The sequence below is a fragment of the Xiphophorus hellerii genome, chromosome 6 (assembly GCF_003331165.1).
Source record: "Xiphophorus hellerii strain 12219 chromosome 6, Xiphophorus_hellerii-4.1, whole genome shotgun sequence".
In the NCBI taxonomy this organism is placed as follows: Eukaryota; Metazoa; Chordata; class Actinopteri; order Cyprinodontiformes; family Poeciliidae; genus Xiphophorus; species Xiphophorus hellerii.
Genome location: NC_045677.1, coordinates 16,019,711 through 16,037,435, shown reverse-complemented (window position 1 = coordinate 16,037,435; position 17,725 = coordinate 16,019,711). Strand labels below are relative to the sequence as shown.

General features: G+C 40.5%; 1 protein-coding gene across 8 annotated transcripts in view; it reads left to right on the top strand.

The window, feature by feature from the left end:
• Positions 1-17,725, top strand: part of znf521 (zinc finger protein 521) — a 115,320-nt gene that overhangs the window by 87,456 nt on the left and 10,139 nt on the right. For all 8 annotated transcript variants that reach the window (XM_032564645.1, XM_032564644.1, XM_032564643.1 and 5 more), the window contains 2 exons: positions 2,289-2,420; positions 11,218-11,333. In XM_032564645.1, coding sequence (XP_032420536.1) covers positions 2,289-2,420; positions 11,218-11,333 — 248 coding nt within the window. The remainder of the gene's footprint in view (positions 1-2,288; positions 2,421-11,217; positions 11,334-17,725) is intronic.

Here is a 17,725-nt window from a genome sequence, read left to right as displayed (position 1 = left end):
CAAAGTTCATACTACCAGCGACCCGTGCCAGTGATTATTCTGCTCCATATACTATTTCATTTGAAATACGACCAAGTACCACTTTTTTTTTCCAATTATGATTGTCAAAATCACCAGGCTTGTCCTTTAAAATTGAAGTGTTTCAACTTCCTACCTCCTCTTTCGCCTCATGCACCTGCTTACAGACACAAACATAGACATTCGCTCGCACAAGGTCAGTCATGCAGGTGCAGCGTTATCTGCATAATGAAACAGGCCAGGTCTCTAAAGGGACGGCATTGTGTATAAGGGTCAAATGAGGGCTGCGCATATGGTGGAGGAGTGGATCCGCGTAAGCTGCGGCGAACTTGACCGCAAGTGTGCACATCCTAACACAGATAGGCAAACAGTGGTGATCAAAGAGAACAACGATCCTCTTGCACGGCTGCATGAATGCACTCGCGCTACCCTCCCCTAACCCCCTGCATCTCCCCCCGACCCCCTACCTTTCGCTGATACCTGGTGCTACACTCAGATGCACATGTAGGGTACAGAGTAACTCATCTGTCAAATACATGATCGCAGCAAACACAACACCACCTCGCTCCCTTTTGAACTACTTTGATAGGTTTTTGCCTGTCAAGCAGAGATGTCTGTGAGAACACGGTGATATATGGCGCTTGCAGCTTGTTTCCATGCAGTAAATATATTATCAGAAGCTCAGTAGAAAGTATATACTTATGTTATTGAGAAATGATGTAAGGAAAAATCTGGTAAAAAGGCACTATATTATAAAAGTTCAGTATGTATATACTTTCTCAATGTTTCTTCCATCACTGCAGGAAATGTTTCAATTTCCTTCTTTTGCTGGAATATTAAGGATCGTTGGGTTCCAGTTTTCACAGGCACTCGCCAACAAATCGAAGCCAAAGAAACTGTGATGGCAGCTATTTTTTACAGATGCCATTACTTTGTCTAAAGCCTTACTGCGAACACTAAAAAGGAAAATACAAATGTAGTAATAACTTGATAAAGTGGAAAAAGATTGCAATAATAGCCCTGCTGTAAAATATAAAAAGGATCACAAATAAGATGTTTTACATTTATGGTTGCTATTGTCTCGTTTTTAGTTGCTACATTCTCCCTAATTTGGCAAATAACACACACAATAAACTTTCTGCTTGGACACGGCCACGCACAGCTGTTTAGCTTGATTATGTATACATGCTCCTGGTACCCAGGGCCTCTGTGGTGGGCAGTGGGCTGTGGAGACCTGGGGATAAACCCTGGATGAGCCCCTGAGGTATCCATCCTACCCCCAGACCTGCAGTGATGGGCTCTGCCAGGAGTTTGATGGTGCACAGTCTGGCCCTGTGGCAGAGTGTAAAGCACTTTTATTGACACAGTGGAGAGGAGCACTTTTTCTAGAAATCTGAGTCAGCGGGTTGCTCCAAATAAAAGTGCGCAGTTTACAGTTGTGAAATCTATTTAAGTTATTAGTAGAGGTTTTGAAATGTACATGGATTTATGTGTTTGTAATCCAGCAGTTACACGGCATCCGGTTGCATTTTAACATGTTGTTAACACTGTAGCACCAAAGAGTGCAGTATCACGATTTGATGGTTTATTATACTATGTTTCATGTGCCGGATATTTTATCAATGCTTGAAACTAATAAAACAAGATCTTCAATGTCTCTTGTGCCAACACTAGATCTAACTCCTCTGAACAGTCAAAGTGCTAGAGACATCAAGTTGATTAAAAAGTAAGAGAATAGTAGGAAACCAGGGGTTGATCTTGATTGATGTAGCCATCACTATATTCATCAATAATATAATTTTAATGTAATATCCAGGCCTATTAAAAAAGCAGACTGGAGACTGATGATATTAAGATATTATTATAGAAAGATCTTCTTAACAAAAATATCCTCTTGAGTGGTAGTTCTGATTCTACAAATCTCAAATCCCTCTCCCTCTATCTAAACCTCTTTTGATGTTATTTTAATTTGCAAATTCTAAAAATAAATCATTATTTGTGCAAGTTAATCAAAAGGATGATGTACACCACAATCTTTAGTTAGAACAGTTAAGATCCCAACTGGTTATTCAATTAATGTCTGATGGGACAGGGTCACACGTTTTTTCTTTTTCCTGTTTGAATCATGAAAATCTCAGACAGGAGAAAAAAAACTGTTGGTGTTAGGGTTAAGTCTAGAGTGAGACCTTTTGCTGCTCCCTGGCCATTCATGCTCTGTTTATTTTTCCACTCACAGTTCTCTGTGTGTTTGTGTTGTTTCTTCTCCACAGAGGAAGGACTGAACCATGAATGCAAGCTCTGTAGTCAGTCATTCGACTCACCGGCGAAGCTTCAATGCCACCTGATTGAGCACAGCTTCGAGGGCATGGGGGGAACCTTCAAGTGTCCTGTCTGCTTTACAGGTTTGCACAATACCTTGAAGACAAATCCAGTGAATTAATGGAAAAAAAAGAAAATATAAATGGGAAATTTGTCATTGTTAACTTTGAAAAATAAATTTAAAAAGCAAGTACAATGTCTTGACCAGTCATAATAAAAATGTAGTTACATGAAAGCAATAAACTTTATTTTATTTTATTGGGGTTTCTATCGGATAGATCAACACAAGGTAGTGCATAATTGAAATGTGCAACGTAGTTTAAAGCTATTTTTACATAAAATACTAAAAGGCATAGTAACTCAGTACTTAACAAGCACTGAGTTAATTCATAGCACACGTCCATTTTGCTGCAGTCACAGCTGCATGTCTTGTGGGGTTTGTCTCCATGTCCACATCTAGAGACTAAAGATTTTGTTCAATTCTTTTTGAAAAATAGATCACGCTTTGTCATATTTGATTGATAACAGCTAGCAACCATTTAAAAATATTACCAGAAATGATCAGATTAGGGTCAAATATATTCTGATAATGAATATGAACATGCTCCAAGCCACTGATATAGTTGTATTTTTAAGGATTTTGTCCTGCTGGAATGGTGAACCTCCACCCCAGTATAAAGTCTTTTGTAACTTTTAACAGGTTTTCTTCCTTTATTTAAGTTCTTCCTTTGTATCATGTGTTCTGAACAGTTTCTATCTCCCTGCTGAAATGAAACATCCCCACTCAATGATGTATTTGTGTATTAGTTTTTCTCCAAACATAACATGTTCTATATACGTAGACCCAAAAGAAAAAAAAATCTTCACAATGTTTGCTGGGTTACCTGTAACTTGAAACTGGACTTTCTGCCGTTACTCTTATTACTTTTCCATCCCACACATTTTAGCTTCTAATTTAAAAAAATAAATGCTGCAAAAAATACCTATCTTTCCACTTCACAATTATGTTGTACTCTGAGTTGGGTTTTTTTTCCACATAAGATCCCTATAAAGTACATTGAATGTTGTGATCTTAATGTCAAAAATGTGAAAAAGTTCAAGGGAAAAAAATACTTTTTCAAGGCACTGTAGCTTCTAAACGAGTCTTGAAAGGTCAAGCAAGCCAGCCGTATAAAACTGATAGCAGTTTGCACCATGTGGCTTTTTGTTTCGTCAAATTGCCTCAAAATCAAGGCCAAAGAAGTGTCACAAGGTGAAAGGGGGGGGGGGGAGGAAGAAAGACGGGAAGGGGGGCTAAGACAGTGTGAGCTGAGGGGAGATGGGGGGATGGAGGAGCGGAGAAAGAAAAGGAGATGTGCTAATTGTGGATGGCAGTGGTGCTGATAGCTGTAATGATCTCATCTGTCTCTGTGCGTGGAGGTGGAAGGACCGGACTCCTCCTGAGAGAATAGCGCCCTCCTTCAGTGTCAACAGGGTTAACTATCTCTATAATGAAATCTGCAAAGTCGTTAACTTCGGCTCTTCACTCTTTCTCCCTTCTCAGCTCTTTACTCTTCCTAACACTTTTTGGGTCCAGCTCATTTCCTCTTCCTACTTCCTCTAACCCCTCCGCCGCCCCCAGCGTCATCCATCCATCTCACAATAAACTCATTTGCCTCATGTCTACTTGTTAGATCAATTAATATCATTACTTACTGTTCTGCATCTTTTCGTCTTCCCAAACGTCTTTATCCGCCTCAGTTCACAGCTTCCTTCCATGCACTCCCCTCCTCTACTCTACATCACTCTTTTGGCCTTATGCCTCTTTTAGAAGAAGCCTATTGATATTTCCCCCCCACCCTGAAACTCCTCTCCCTCCACCCCTCACAGGGGTCCAGGCATTTAATATACAGAGCATGCCTCCTTCATCTGAGCCTTCATTTTCCAGCGCCCGTCTTTGACAGACAGGTCCCCCCACTCCCTCAGCGTCCATATCGATCACGGCACATGAGAGAGAGGAAGGATAGAGTGAGAGAGAGAGAGAAAGGGGGATGCTAGGAGGAACGGAGAGGGAGGTAGAGACAGAGTGCCCCCTCAGGACAGCGGTCGCGGAGCAGACAGACAGATGGGCGAAGGGGCCTGTGGTAGCCGGGAAGCCGTGCGGTGGAGAGTACAGGATGAACTGAAAGGCCTCCCTCTGTTGGGGATGCGGGGGACAGGCAGGCCGAGCTGAAGTCAGAGCACTTGGAGGGAACAGAGCAATTGAGAGATTAGCTGACAGCTGTCCTTGAATATATTTCTTCAAGTTGAGTCGAAGAAAAATTTGTCCCTGATTTAGCTGGACATAAACTTTATTTTAAAACTTTTTAATTTTCTAACTAATTGGACTCAATACTTTATTTTCATACTCTGGATTTCCATGGACATCTTTGTAGTGCAGTGTCTTAGAAAAGCCTTTATGCTGAGCTATGAAATGTTACGTCTTTATTGGTGAGTTATGTGATAAACCAACACAATGTAGTTCATAATTGTAAAATGAAACAAATATAAGACATGGTTTCCATACATTTACACATTTTTAATGTGTGTTCAGCCCCTGTGAGTGGTACAAGTTTATACCACACTTTGCAATAGTACTGCCAACTTTTCTTATAAATGATTAATAAATAGTTATTGCAATTGTTATTAATCAAGAAAAAAGGTGCCTTTGTTGAACCAAAAGAGAGGAGTGACTGTTTTTTTGCCCGTTATAGCTACTTTACATCTGCTTCACTGTTCTGTATGAAGTATTTTGGTTTATATAAATATGTTAGGCATTTGTAAATGTGCATGTATGAAGACAAATTAACTTATTTTGCGAAGTAAATTTTAGACATGTTGTTACTTTCACGGGGCTGTCTTTTTTTGCATTCACAGTTGGTTGATCATTTCCAGCGAATTACTTGAACTATGCCAGAACTACTGCATGCCCGGGTTACTAAAATACATTATTTTCATAGATTTAAAGGGTGCCTTCAGTAGATGGAATGAGTCCGGACATGAAAGCAAAACTTTGATCAAACTAGGTGGTGGCAGGGCTGTTGAGCGCGCTCGTTTAACAAGGTTGCTCTTTGTTTAAAAGCCCATTCCCCCTCAGTGCACATGTTTCAGTTTGATCTGCCCCCTTGTGACCCAAAACGCAGTGGGAGGCAAAGAGTGATTGTCATTCTTTCTACACACCTGATTATCCCCAATCTAAACTCTAGGGAGCTGAAGGGAGATTGAAGTGGCGAGAGGACTGCATTGCACTGCAAAAAAAAAAAAAAAAGACTGGAGAAAAGTATTAGGGAAAGTAAGTTAAAGACAGTAGATAAGGACAGACGAATGTAGAGGAGAAAAGGAGACAAAACTTAAAGGAAGCTGAGAAGGTTGCAACTGGCAAGTTTGGATGTGAGATGAAAGGAGGGAAGTGGAGGAGGAAAAGAGAGCTGTGTAAGGGAGGGAGGGTAAATGGAGAGAGGTCCATAAGCCCCTGGATGATGAGAGAGAGGCTGACTCTCCCAGGACAGATTTGACAGGTTTCAGAAGTGGGGGAGCCTGCAGCTAGAAGTGTCTGCCTGCACCCTTAGGAGCTGTAGGGAGGGCTGGTGTGGAAATTGTGATTGGGAATATGTGCTTAAGACAAACAAAACAGAAGAAAGTGTGTCTGATGAAAGTCCTGTGTATGCGTGTGTGTGTGTGCACTGTTTTTTTTTTCAACTTATGTCACCACATGAGGAACAAACTTGAAAAACTACAGGATGCACTGCCTTAAAATCCACACAAGTGTGACAAATAAGGTAGTTTAATTAGCTTGTTGTTTAGTTGCAGCTCACATGCTGCTGCTATGTGAAGGTAGGTTCATGACAACTTAGACACAGAAGAAGAAAACAGAGAACTAAGCTTTAACTTAGAACTCACAGCTATCTGCTTGCAGCTCTGCATCAACTCCCAATTTGTTTGTTTCGCCTCAGAGCCCTCAGATAAGGTTCCGTGTCGTGAGTTCTCAAATTAAGCAGAAACGAGCACATGTAGGCTAGACAGATAAATTAATGAAAACGAGAACGGAAGAGGGGGGGGGAAAAGGGATAAACTTATTTTTTCTCCCTACACAAACAGCTTAGTATTGGTGCAGTGCAGCCTGCAGAGAGCACCACCCTGCCAAAATAAAGATGAGCTGGGGCCTGTAGTAAAGGAGACGTCTGCCATGCGCGGCCCATGAGATCTAATCAGAGGGCTTAATATCCCCCACAGCGAGAAGACCTTGGCCCCTCAGCCCCCTCAGCCCTGACACCCCTGATGCCCAGCCCGGCTCAGCGCTCTGTGCAGCTCTGTGCAGCTTGGCTCTGCTCTGGCTCTGTGGCCAACAAACTCCACAAAGTTCGTTCTCTCCTCTCTCCCCTCTCACATTCTCAGCAGGGAGAGACACAATGGCCAGCCGTTGATCCTGTTTGGATGTGGGTTTTTGGATTATTTCTTTTCCGTTTCTTTCTATCCTCGTTTCAACCCTCCAAGAAGAGATGTATCTGCCCCCCCCCCACCCTCCCCTGCTCCCCAGCTCCTTCAGAAGAGGCAATGCAGTTGTAAATGTTATATCTTTGTCATACTGCCAAATGTCAAAACATGGTACCATCTTAGTACATTTTAGCTTATCCCTTTATTGCAGTACATTTGAACATGTTTCATGCTGATGTGACAGACAATCACAATAGACGGGGACAAAGTTTGGTTTTTATGACATAAAACAAAACATGTTCTGCAAGGGCAGATTTCTGAGCACTTCAGTGCCTTGAAAAACTGTTGCTACCTCTTAAATCTTTTCATAATTTATCACATAACAACTGCATGGAAGCATTTTTACATGCACAAAGTAGTGCATAGTTGCAAAGTGGAGAAAATAATCCCACCTTTGTTTCATGTTATTTTTATTTTGTATAAATATCTTGGAGTCTTGCAGAGGTATAAAAACCTACCCATAGTGTAATGCTGCCAATGCGTTGCACTTCTGCAGTGTTTTACAAATGACATATTATTCGTTTTCTTTTTATCTCATCTGACCAGAGCATGTACTTGTGCATGTTCTTACATGGTTTATGGCAAACAGCAAACATGAAGAAACAGATACTTTTTACCATTTTTAACAATGACTTTCTTCTTTCCATTCAGAAAGACAGGTCAGATTGTTGGACAATGTCGACAGATTCTCCCACATTAACAGTGGATTTCTGTAGGTTCTTCAGAGTTTCGCTGGGGCTTTTAGTGGATGCTCTGATGATTATATGTGCAAAGATATTCTAATAAAAAGGTTTTAAAGACACTGAAACCTTTGTAGCACAAAATTTGTAAAATACTTTCAGCGGAATCCTACAGACATCCCAATCATAATCACTGATTGGAAACTATTGCTTGCAATCGTTAATGCAAGTAAACGTATAGGTATTAACAATGGGTTCAGCATGAGCAGAAGATGAGGCAGGGGACCTCAGACAGTTTGTCAACAAGGCCCACTGTAGCACAAGACGTGTGTCTCTTATGGTTGTATTTTACCCAGCATGCCGTGTGTTGTACTCTTCACAGGCTGGTAGAGTAAACTTTACCATGCTGATGTGACAGATAATCACAATAGACAGGGGTTAGAAAGGACACTTTTTAAGGTAGTTTGTGGCTCTGGATTTTATGTATGGGCATCAGAGTAAAAGGGGGATAAATATAAATACTCAGCATGCTTTTTTGATTTGTTAAAGAACTGAAAAACAATTTAGATTTTTTTTCCACTTCACAATTACGTACTGCTTTGTATTGGTCCATTTTGTTAAATTTAATTTACATAGTACTTTAGATAACAAAATGTAAAAACCTTCAAAAGCTTTTTCTCCCTTGATAAAACGGCAGCTCGAATACATTAAAAAAACATCCTCTTTTAGTATTTATTAACCCTACTACTTGCTTAACTAGCCCATTGAAACATTTAAAACATTATATATTTTTTACTTTAATTAGTAAAAAATATACCTTCCTTTTGGATATCAACAAATGTCAGCCTACAACTGATAAATGCAAAACTGATTATAAATTTGCCCCTCATTGGACCAGAATTACATGTTAACAGCGAGTAACATCTAACTTGACATCTCAGTTGTGTTTGGCCGTGCTGTATAGTATTTGAAGGCCCCCCAAGTCTCAAATCCATTTTTATTTTTGCTGTATTGACTTTTTCTTCCTCCAGCCAAAGACATAATGAAGGCTTCCTGCAGCTGCTCTGACCTGCTTCTGTACTGTATATGCAGACAAAAAGCAGCTGAAGGAAAGGGCCATTGTTTATCAGCACAATTTCTGCTTCCAGAGCACGGATTCCACATGGAAAATTGTTGTCGTTTTTGGAGCATAAGGGAGAGCCCAAATAAGTGTTATAGCTGAGGTCTTAACCTAGAGCCGAAATGTTTTGTCACCAGTCGTAAAACTGGCAGTTATGTTTATTCTCATATTGCTGTGGTCGTTAGTCTCAGAAATGGGCCATGGAGTAGATGTTTGTTCATTAGAGGAGGTTTGTTCATTTGTGGTTAACATTGCTGCCATGTTCCACAGACAGCTGCCACCCAGGCATTAGCAGTCTGACAGCGTCCCCACAGCGTGTCTGCTATGGATCTAAACTTTTATTTCCCAGGTCAGGGAGTGTGACATTCACCGAAGCCGAATGTTTCTCAACCCTACACCGCTCAATAATTAATAATCGCTCTCCCAGGTGAGCCTGACTTCTTACATGTTGAAGTTGTACATCCACGGCATGGGGCCATAGTGAGCCTTAAAGCCTTCTCTCCGACAGACGCCTCACCTTTTGTGGCTGTTTCTTGTCTTCCTCTGTCACCCCATGGCCACCAGTGCATCCATTTAAAAAGAAGTTATTTTGAGTTGTAAGAAATTCAAATGAAGCCCCCATGTGCTAACTTTTCCACAGCAACCAGACCTTTGAGATTAGAAAGCCATCTTTAAAGCGCAGGGATACGGGATAACAAACGGTGTGTTTGAAGTGCTCCTTGGAGGGCGTACCAACACAAGTCGCTCAGGCACACACAGTCGCATCCCCACTTAGCTTTTTTAATGTTGACCGTGGCTTAATTAAAGCACAAATGTATGGTATGTGTTTTAAGCTCCTGCGAGTTGTGTGTTTATATGTTGGTGAGTTATAATGTGTGCCTGCATAAATAAGTAGTAGAGCACCATGAATATTTATACTGTCAATATACTGTAATTAGTGATGTAGACTAATGGAGGCCATGTTTTGCACTTGAAGCCATGCCAGTTTTTGTGGTTGTTTATTTCCCGGCTTGTTGTCCCCACAGCAGTGCTAAATAAAGAGCATCATTATTCCCCAAACGTCACGAATTTACCAGCTCTAGCACCAGAAATATGACCGTTCTACCCCATAGAAACTGTTTTATCCCAACCAATATGTAGTGCCAGCCACATTTATTAGCACTCCTGGTAAAGAGAATTAAAAAGGCCTAAAAGAAGTTCATCTTTTATTGCAGTAGCATAATTTCATACTAAACATTTGTGAAAAACCCCACCTTTAATTTGAGTACATTTATTCAGTGGGGTAAGAACTCACACATTAGAAGTGAATTGTTTTGAACAAACTCACCGGTCCTACAACTTTCCAGTATCTGTAACAATTGCTTGAAAAATAAATGTAACCAAAGCATTATCTTTAATTTATACTTTAGTTTCTCAAGGCAAACAGAGTTTCTTAGTGACCATGACATTTTTTTCCCAGAGGCATACATAAAAAATGACACAGAAGCCCATTTCTTTTAGCCACTGAACACAAAGCTAGACAAGGACCCATTTTAACTTTCCATTAAGCACAGAGGAAGGCCAAACAAGTGCTCACTGTTAGAGTTTTTATATATAGTTGTTAGCTCACCAAGTCTCTCGAAAATTGATTAGATGCTATTTACATGGCAACTGCTTTTTGGGACACTGCCAGGAAAAAAAACCTTTTAAGCATCTGGAATGTAAACATGTGGACTTGCTCCATGAAACTGTGTTTTTGACAAAGAAGTACATCCTGCCTACTGCTAAGATTGGTGGAGGAGCAATAATTTGTTGGGCCTATTTCTTTTTCAAAGACCTTTCCTACTGCTCCTGGACTTTAACTGGGTCTGTGATCTGAACTGATGAGCCTCGGATTTAGCTTTTCTACAATAAGCACTGCAGATGGGTTTGGTGTTGAACAAAAGGTTAATATGTGGAAAATTGAGATAGACAATTATCATATCCTTTATCTTTATCATAATTTTTTTTTACCATGTTAGGAATTCTGTTTTATGGTAACAACAATAAATTGCAATGGCTGATGTTTCCCAAACCCAAAAACTGACTGGGATTATTTTTATTTTTTCCACTATTAGAGAAATGAGAGCATCAGTAAACATAAATGTGTTTGAAAATTTAAATAAATGCCGTTATTGCATGCTGTTAAACAATAAAGTCACACTTCTTAATGTAACTGGCATCCTAAGGCCGCCCAAATCATTAGGTGTCCTTTTGTTGAGAACCATATTTGTGCTTTGTGAGGCTTTGGTTGCAGTGGCCTCAAGTCACAGTTTTTCAGTTTATTCCAAAAGACATGGTTCACCAAACACAGAATCAACCTTCCTCTTATTATTACCAAGTTTGATGCAATTAAACATGCCAGCCACTGTGTGTCTGTAAAATGTTTATGTAATCATTTATTTGTAATTAAATCCTTCACTGTTTCAAAAATTATTAGTCTGTTTTATTTAGGCAGATGCACTTACAGTGCTGTCTATTTTGGTTCATCAACAAAGTGAAGATGCATTTACGATCTTTGTTTACCATTTCATGTTTTTTTCTGTGCAGTGTTTGTCCAGGCCAACAAGCTCCAGCAGCACATTTTCTCTGCCCACGGACAGGAGGATAAGATCTATGACTGCTCACAGTGCCCACAGAAGTTCTTCTTCCAGACAGAGTTACAGGTGAGCTTTTGAACCCAGGTGTAGCCCGCCAGGAAAGACAAAGAGAGCCAATCACTGAGCTCAGCTCCACAAGCCCTAAACACAGGGCTCCGGCTATCCTCCTCCACTCCGACTGGGACAAGCGAGTCAGAAGGAATTATTTCAGTCTGTTTCCAAAACTCATTTGTGATGTGCAGATATGATTTGATTTGCTTATTAGACCAGCCAAGCACTAAAATATCTGGAATTAGAGGATTAGCGGAATGCTCATTTTTGAAGAGGTAATTACATACAGCGCAGAGGCAAAAACACGGCTGAGTCAATATGCCTGCATCTCCTCTCCTAATCACAGAGGAGGCCTCGTGGCTAAATATGAGCTCTGTCCTCCGGGAGTCGGTATCTGCCCTTCAACAAAGTTACTAGTTGGACTTATGAACTCGCAATGTTAGAGAGATAATCCATTTTCTAGCAATCTTTTCCTCTGCTCCTTGGAGAACCTGGAAAAATGAAACAGACCTTATTATATTATTTCACTGTGGTGGTGTTTTCAAGCAGCTCTGTTTTGTTTGGGGGATTCTCTATTGTACACTTCTCATATCCAGATCCCTTTCTATTACCTTTTTGAAACCTGAATCACTAAAATATGAACATTCTATAATTGCGCTATTCAAAAGTGCTGAAATTATATTTTTCTTAATTTACTTTAATGTTGTAAAAGAAGCAAAAAGCTCCTCCTGTTGGCATTGACCTGGATCTTGGATTATGCAGCGCATCCGAGTATCTGGTAGCCAGAGGAAGTGCCCATTGATTGGGAGTGATTTTCATATTGAGATTCAGGTTGTAAACACATAGGTGTGCGTCTGCCAGGAGGAAGGTGAATGTGATCATTATTTGCTGGTCATTCCGGCAACGGGAACATGAATAAAACAAGTCCTGATCCACCGACACGCAACTCTGCAGCAGGGAAGATTATATGAAAAGCCTCAGCAGCACCCCACCCATTGTTAATGCCTTTCAGTCACATCAAGCCCCCTTAATTTGTCACGTTTTCATTTCTCATTGGTGCAAGTGTTTTATATATGGCACGGGTTGCGAGAGATACCTGTAAACAATCTCAAATAACCTGGGGATGTTTTCCTACTTTTTTTTTTTTTATGTTTGACATTTTCAGGAATGAAGTGATCTCCACCTCCCGGAGGTAATGTTTCATGCATGATTATATTGTTTTACTGCGTGTGAAAAGACAAGTGCAGTACATGAAAGACCTATAGCATTCTGCTGTGAAACAGGGGGTTATGAAAGGAGAGCAAGAATGAGCTTGGGGGATAAGACAATCATTATCTCCAACCTGTTCCGTGCTCTTCCGACAGTCCCGAGTGAGCGCATGATGACATGATCTCAAACACACGTGCCGCACATATAGATACATGCGTTGCTTCTTGTAAAAGCAGACACTTAAAGGAAATTAAGTTGTCATGTGGTGCCCTTTTAGAGTTTTTACTCACAGTGCTTTGCAGCAGCAATAATAGCTATTGTTCTTATTTTATCGTGCTGCAACCACAGATCTCTAAATATTTATTTGTGAATCTTTAAAGAATACCTGTAAGTTTCTGTAATAGGGTTGAAACAGCAGGTTAACATTCACCTTCTGGAAGGACAATTACCCTGAACATACAGCCAGAACTATAATAGAATACTTTGGATTTTCAGATAGTTTTTAATTTCTGGATCAACTTCTTGTGTTGAAACAATCTTGTCAAATGGACAATGAATTGCAAGATTTAAAAAGTGTTCATATTGATGCAGTCAATATGAACACCATTGTGCTTACATAATCCCCACCATGATGGTGGCAGCATGATGCTGTAGAGAGGCTTCCCCATAATTCCTGCTGTTGTAGTAGTAGCAAAATGTTTTTCTATAAAATGTGGAATGAGGGAGCTTAATACATATGCAAGTCTTGTTTTTCAGTTTTTTAATTTCTAAAGATATTCTTTTTAAAAGTTATATTTTCCACTTCACAGTTGTACGCTGTTTGTGGTTGTGACTTGACGAAATGTGAAAAAGTTCAAGGGGTATTAAGATTTTTGCAAGGCACTGTAAATTTTGTTTTTCCTGAACTTATGAACTGCTTATGGATTTTATTTACAGGCATAGCTAAAACTTGACAAAATATGAATTTTCCAACCCTTCCAGATATCTGCCTGATACAGGGCACTTTTTTTTATCAGTCTGTCTGAACTGGAACGTTCCTCTAGCAGAAGAGAATCCTTTCTTTGCTTGGACCTGAGTTTGGAGTCTCTCCCTGATCCTCTCTGACTCTCTGGCCCACTGGCCAGCTACCTGGGCCCCCTCATCTCTCACAGTAGTGGGAAGGGTCAAAGGACCAGTACAAGCTGGGGAGAGGAAGCAGCATGGAAACAGAGAGCTGCCATGGCAGGTAAAGCAAAGCAGGGAAGATATTTTATTAATTCGCTGCTGAGATCCTGAAACAGACCAAAGGCTGTGACAGGTATCCAGTGCACCACTTCGCATCCTCCCCCCATGAACTCTACCCTGTGAGGGGCTAGCCAATTTTCGCCAGCCTGTCGAGATGGATGATGGGAGAGCATCCGTCTAATCAGCCCTCCCAGGACCCCCCGCCCAGCTGCCCCCCTCAGACCGACCAGATTGACTCACTCCTGGGTCTGCGTGCCCCAGAATCCAGAGTCCAGTGGAGAAAAACCTCTCTTGCTCTTCTTTTCTATTTCTTCAATTTCTCTTTTTCGCCATTTTTACCTCGACAAAAAATACGCTGTGAGATGTATAGACCTCTACTCCACCTGAAAGTCTGCAGAGGACTCCCCTCTAGCTTCGCAAACTCCTACACTGCCTCAACTTTGCTTATCCCTTTCAATTCAACAAATTAAAATGAAATACTGAGTAAAGCTATCACATAAATGGCTGATTTTGAGGGCAGCCTTGCTGCTTGAACAGTCTCTCACTGACCACCTGAATGACAGTGTATCCTCTCACCCACTTGACCTTAGTTCCCCCTTCTGTCCATTCATAAGTGCCTGAATGGCTCTGCTGAAGAACACATTGCAATGTGAAACTGCCCTTTTTTGCAGTTTTAGATGCAGTTGCATTTCACAAGGCTTCAAAGAACTGAGCCGCCAACAATGGTGCTTGGCTGGATTAATTAACCAGATTCATTAACTGATAGATCCACAGTATCAGCCACAGCTTTAATTTAACATTTCTCAGAGTGCAACTCATTTGTATTTGTTTGTGAACGTCCACATAGGCTTAACTTCAGTGTTGCACTAACTGCTGGATGGCTGCAATCAGGAGGATTTACTCTCAATGATCCTATAAAGATGAGACAATGAGGCTGAAGTTGCTCAGAAGCACCGGGTTACATTTTCCACACAAAATTCCCTCGATCTTTCTGAGCCGCTGCGTCTTTTATTCTTTCCGTCGTCCGATTTCTTTAGGTTGTTGTAAGCCACAGAGTATTGTAAGTCTTGCTGTGATCGACAGAGAAGCGTTACAATCTGGGTGCTCAATGACTTCTCCCTCCCCTCAGACGCCCGCAGGACACGCACCTTAATTGGAGCATCTTTTTTTTTCTTCCTCAAAAAAAGGATTCCTTCAAAGACAATCCAAAGCACCCCAGCCTTAATGAGTGCTGAAAGTGACAAGAGCACATCTGCATCATTTTCTACCACCCCCCCTCACAAATGAGATTCTCCGCTCCCCGTGTGATGGCCATTATTGCCAAGCTGTGACCAATTCAACGGTTTTAATTAAGCATATTTATAGGTTTCACGGTCACCAGGTCAGCGTAAACAGCTATGTTTGTCATAATGTCTGTCCCAGGCAGAATGCAGGGAAAAGAAAGGGAGAGATGGATACTCTGTGAGAGCCCAGTCTGCGGCAAAAACAGCAACAGAGTGGGTTCTTTGAGCATCAGAATGCATTGAATTACTTTTTCTTATTTTTCAAATGACAGCTCCCAAAAATGACATTTTAGACACTTCGTTTCTTTCCCTCCTTCTGCCTTTCAAAGCTGTTCTTTGGTTTGACGCAGGAGACCTAATTCCCCAGAAGTTTTTCTATTATTAATTTTAAAGTATGCCCCGGAAAATGCCCTAACTGCCCCGAGTCCCTAATGTGTCATACAAAAGCAAAGCTTTATGCATTTTTCCCCAAGTGGCTCTCAAACACCAAATTTTTCCTGAATGTCTTGATCTGCCAAGTGTGACAGCTCTTCACACATTTGAAAGTGGCAAATATATATTTATATTTCCTTTCATATGACAACTTGTTTTCTTCTTCATCACCCCAGGTTCTTGGAATTCTGGCACGGTTTCAAACAGCGGCACGGCAAAATAAAACAAGAGTGAATTAGGGGAAAAAAATAACTTGCGAGGCGCAGTCATTAATATTTAAGCTTATTTATAATTACGTACCAGTCTATGCGCTGTTGCTGCGTGGTGTAAACGAGCACATATACCGCCGTAGATGGCTTATGATGTTTATCACAATAGTTGTGTTCTACTTTTGTAGGTGGATCAGAATTAGACAGCATGACAGACCTAATGATCCTGGGAGGATATTCTCTTTCGCACTACGTGTATATATGAGAGTGTGTTTGTGGATATACATCTGTGTGCATCCTCTATGTATTTGTCTTTGTCTCCATCTCTCTCAGGGTCTGATATGTGCATGCAAACACAATGTCTGGAGGGAGACATGACAAAAACTCCCAGAAGCCTTTGAGCTCCTCTGTTTTTTTTGTCTTTTTTTCCTCTGTTGCACCGTTGGGGAAAGTTAAATCCAAACAAAGAGGAGACGCTCAGTGTACTGCGCTCGAATCCATCACCGGATCCTTTCCTCAAACGTGTCTCTTTTACTTTACTTGGTTGACTTTTTCAGCAACTTTGATAAAAACAATTTGAAGCATTTCTCAAGGAAAACTCATACAGTTTTAATTTTCTGTCTGTAGTGATTTGATTTTCAGGTTAACAGAATGTATCAGAGGACACAGTAAGCAGCATTAGAACAATGATTCCAGCTGGAATTTGGTTGTCATATTTTACAAACACTGAAGTTTAACTTTTGCCATTTGGAAAACAGGATGTCTAGAGAGTCATAGACAAACGTGGAAATTTTTCAGTTAAATATTTTTTCTAGTTTATGAAAATAAGCGTATGCATAAAATATATGCACACAGTTAGTACATATTTGTATTTTCAAACTTCATTCCCTATCCCTTTGCCAGAGATATTGACTAAGGTTTCAGACTTGCACTCAAACTCTACTTAAGTCATAAAAACAAAAACTTTAAACTTGACTTAGATTCATGCTGTAATCACTTCAGACTTGACTTAGACTCGGACGCCTAGATCCAAGTCTCATAAGCTCATCTTATTTTCTGTAACAAGCAGTGAAATCAAGCTGGCATGTAAGCTGCTAGATCGAGTCAAGAACTGACCATACCAAGACAACAACAAGACTAAGTCTTTTAGGGAAGCTAGACCAAATCCAAGACTAAAAAGGAAGGAGACCAAACCCAAGCCCAAGACTAACTGATTGTAATGGTGAACCATCTTCTTCAGTAAGGTTCTCTGCGACAAAATTTTGGTGAACTTGAGTTTTGGTGAACTCAAACCCAGATCACTAACTGCATGCAACTTATCCAACAAATTTGACAAGCTGTTAAAAACTTAAACAGACGAGCCAGACAACTCTGAGAGTAAATCCATCCATCTAAGCGTAAACTGACTTGGCATTAGCTGCAGGCAGAAGGAATGGAGGCGACAGGTGGAGGTGGAGGACTTAAATCACTTAAGAGTTCCTTCTTTATGTGTACTGTAGAGACAGACAAACATCCATACATTTGCAATGGAAAAGATTTTCCCTCATTTTCACGTCCCTCCGACACAAGGGAGCACAGGTGGCACCATTGATTTTTTTTTTTTTTAAGTAAAAACTTTATTTGTTGCAGCCAGCACCTTCATGCTAAGTTGCTGTAAAAAGAGGATGGTGCAGCAGCTGTTGTCTTGACCAGACTTGAAGTAAAAATTGGAGTCTAACATGTGTAAGAGCAAGAGAAGACTGAGTTTAAATGAAGCTCAGATTCAGAAAAAACTAAGACTTTTGACAATGACTGATCCTGAGTCCTGCACCAATAATATAGACTCTCATAATTAATAAGCTGCATTTGCATATTTTTGTGTAAAAGGATATATTTCATTGTTAGCCAGTGATCTTCAACGGTGGTGGGCTGTTATTTGTTTCAGAACAACCTGTTTGTGTTTGCCGTAGCATCATAAAATTACCACACTATAAATACAGTGTGGAAGTACAGACTGACTTTAGCAGTCTGTACTTCCACAAATATGGAAGTACAGACTGCTAAAGTCAGT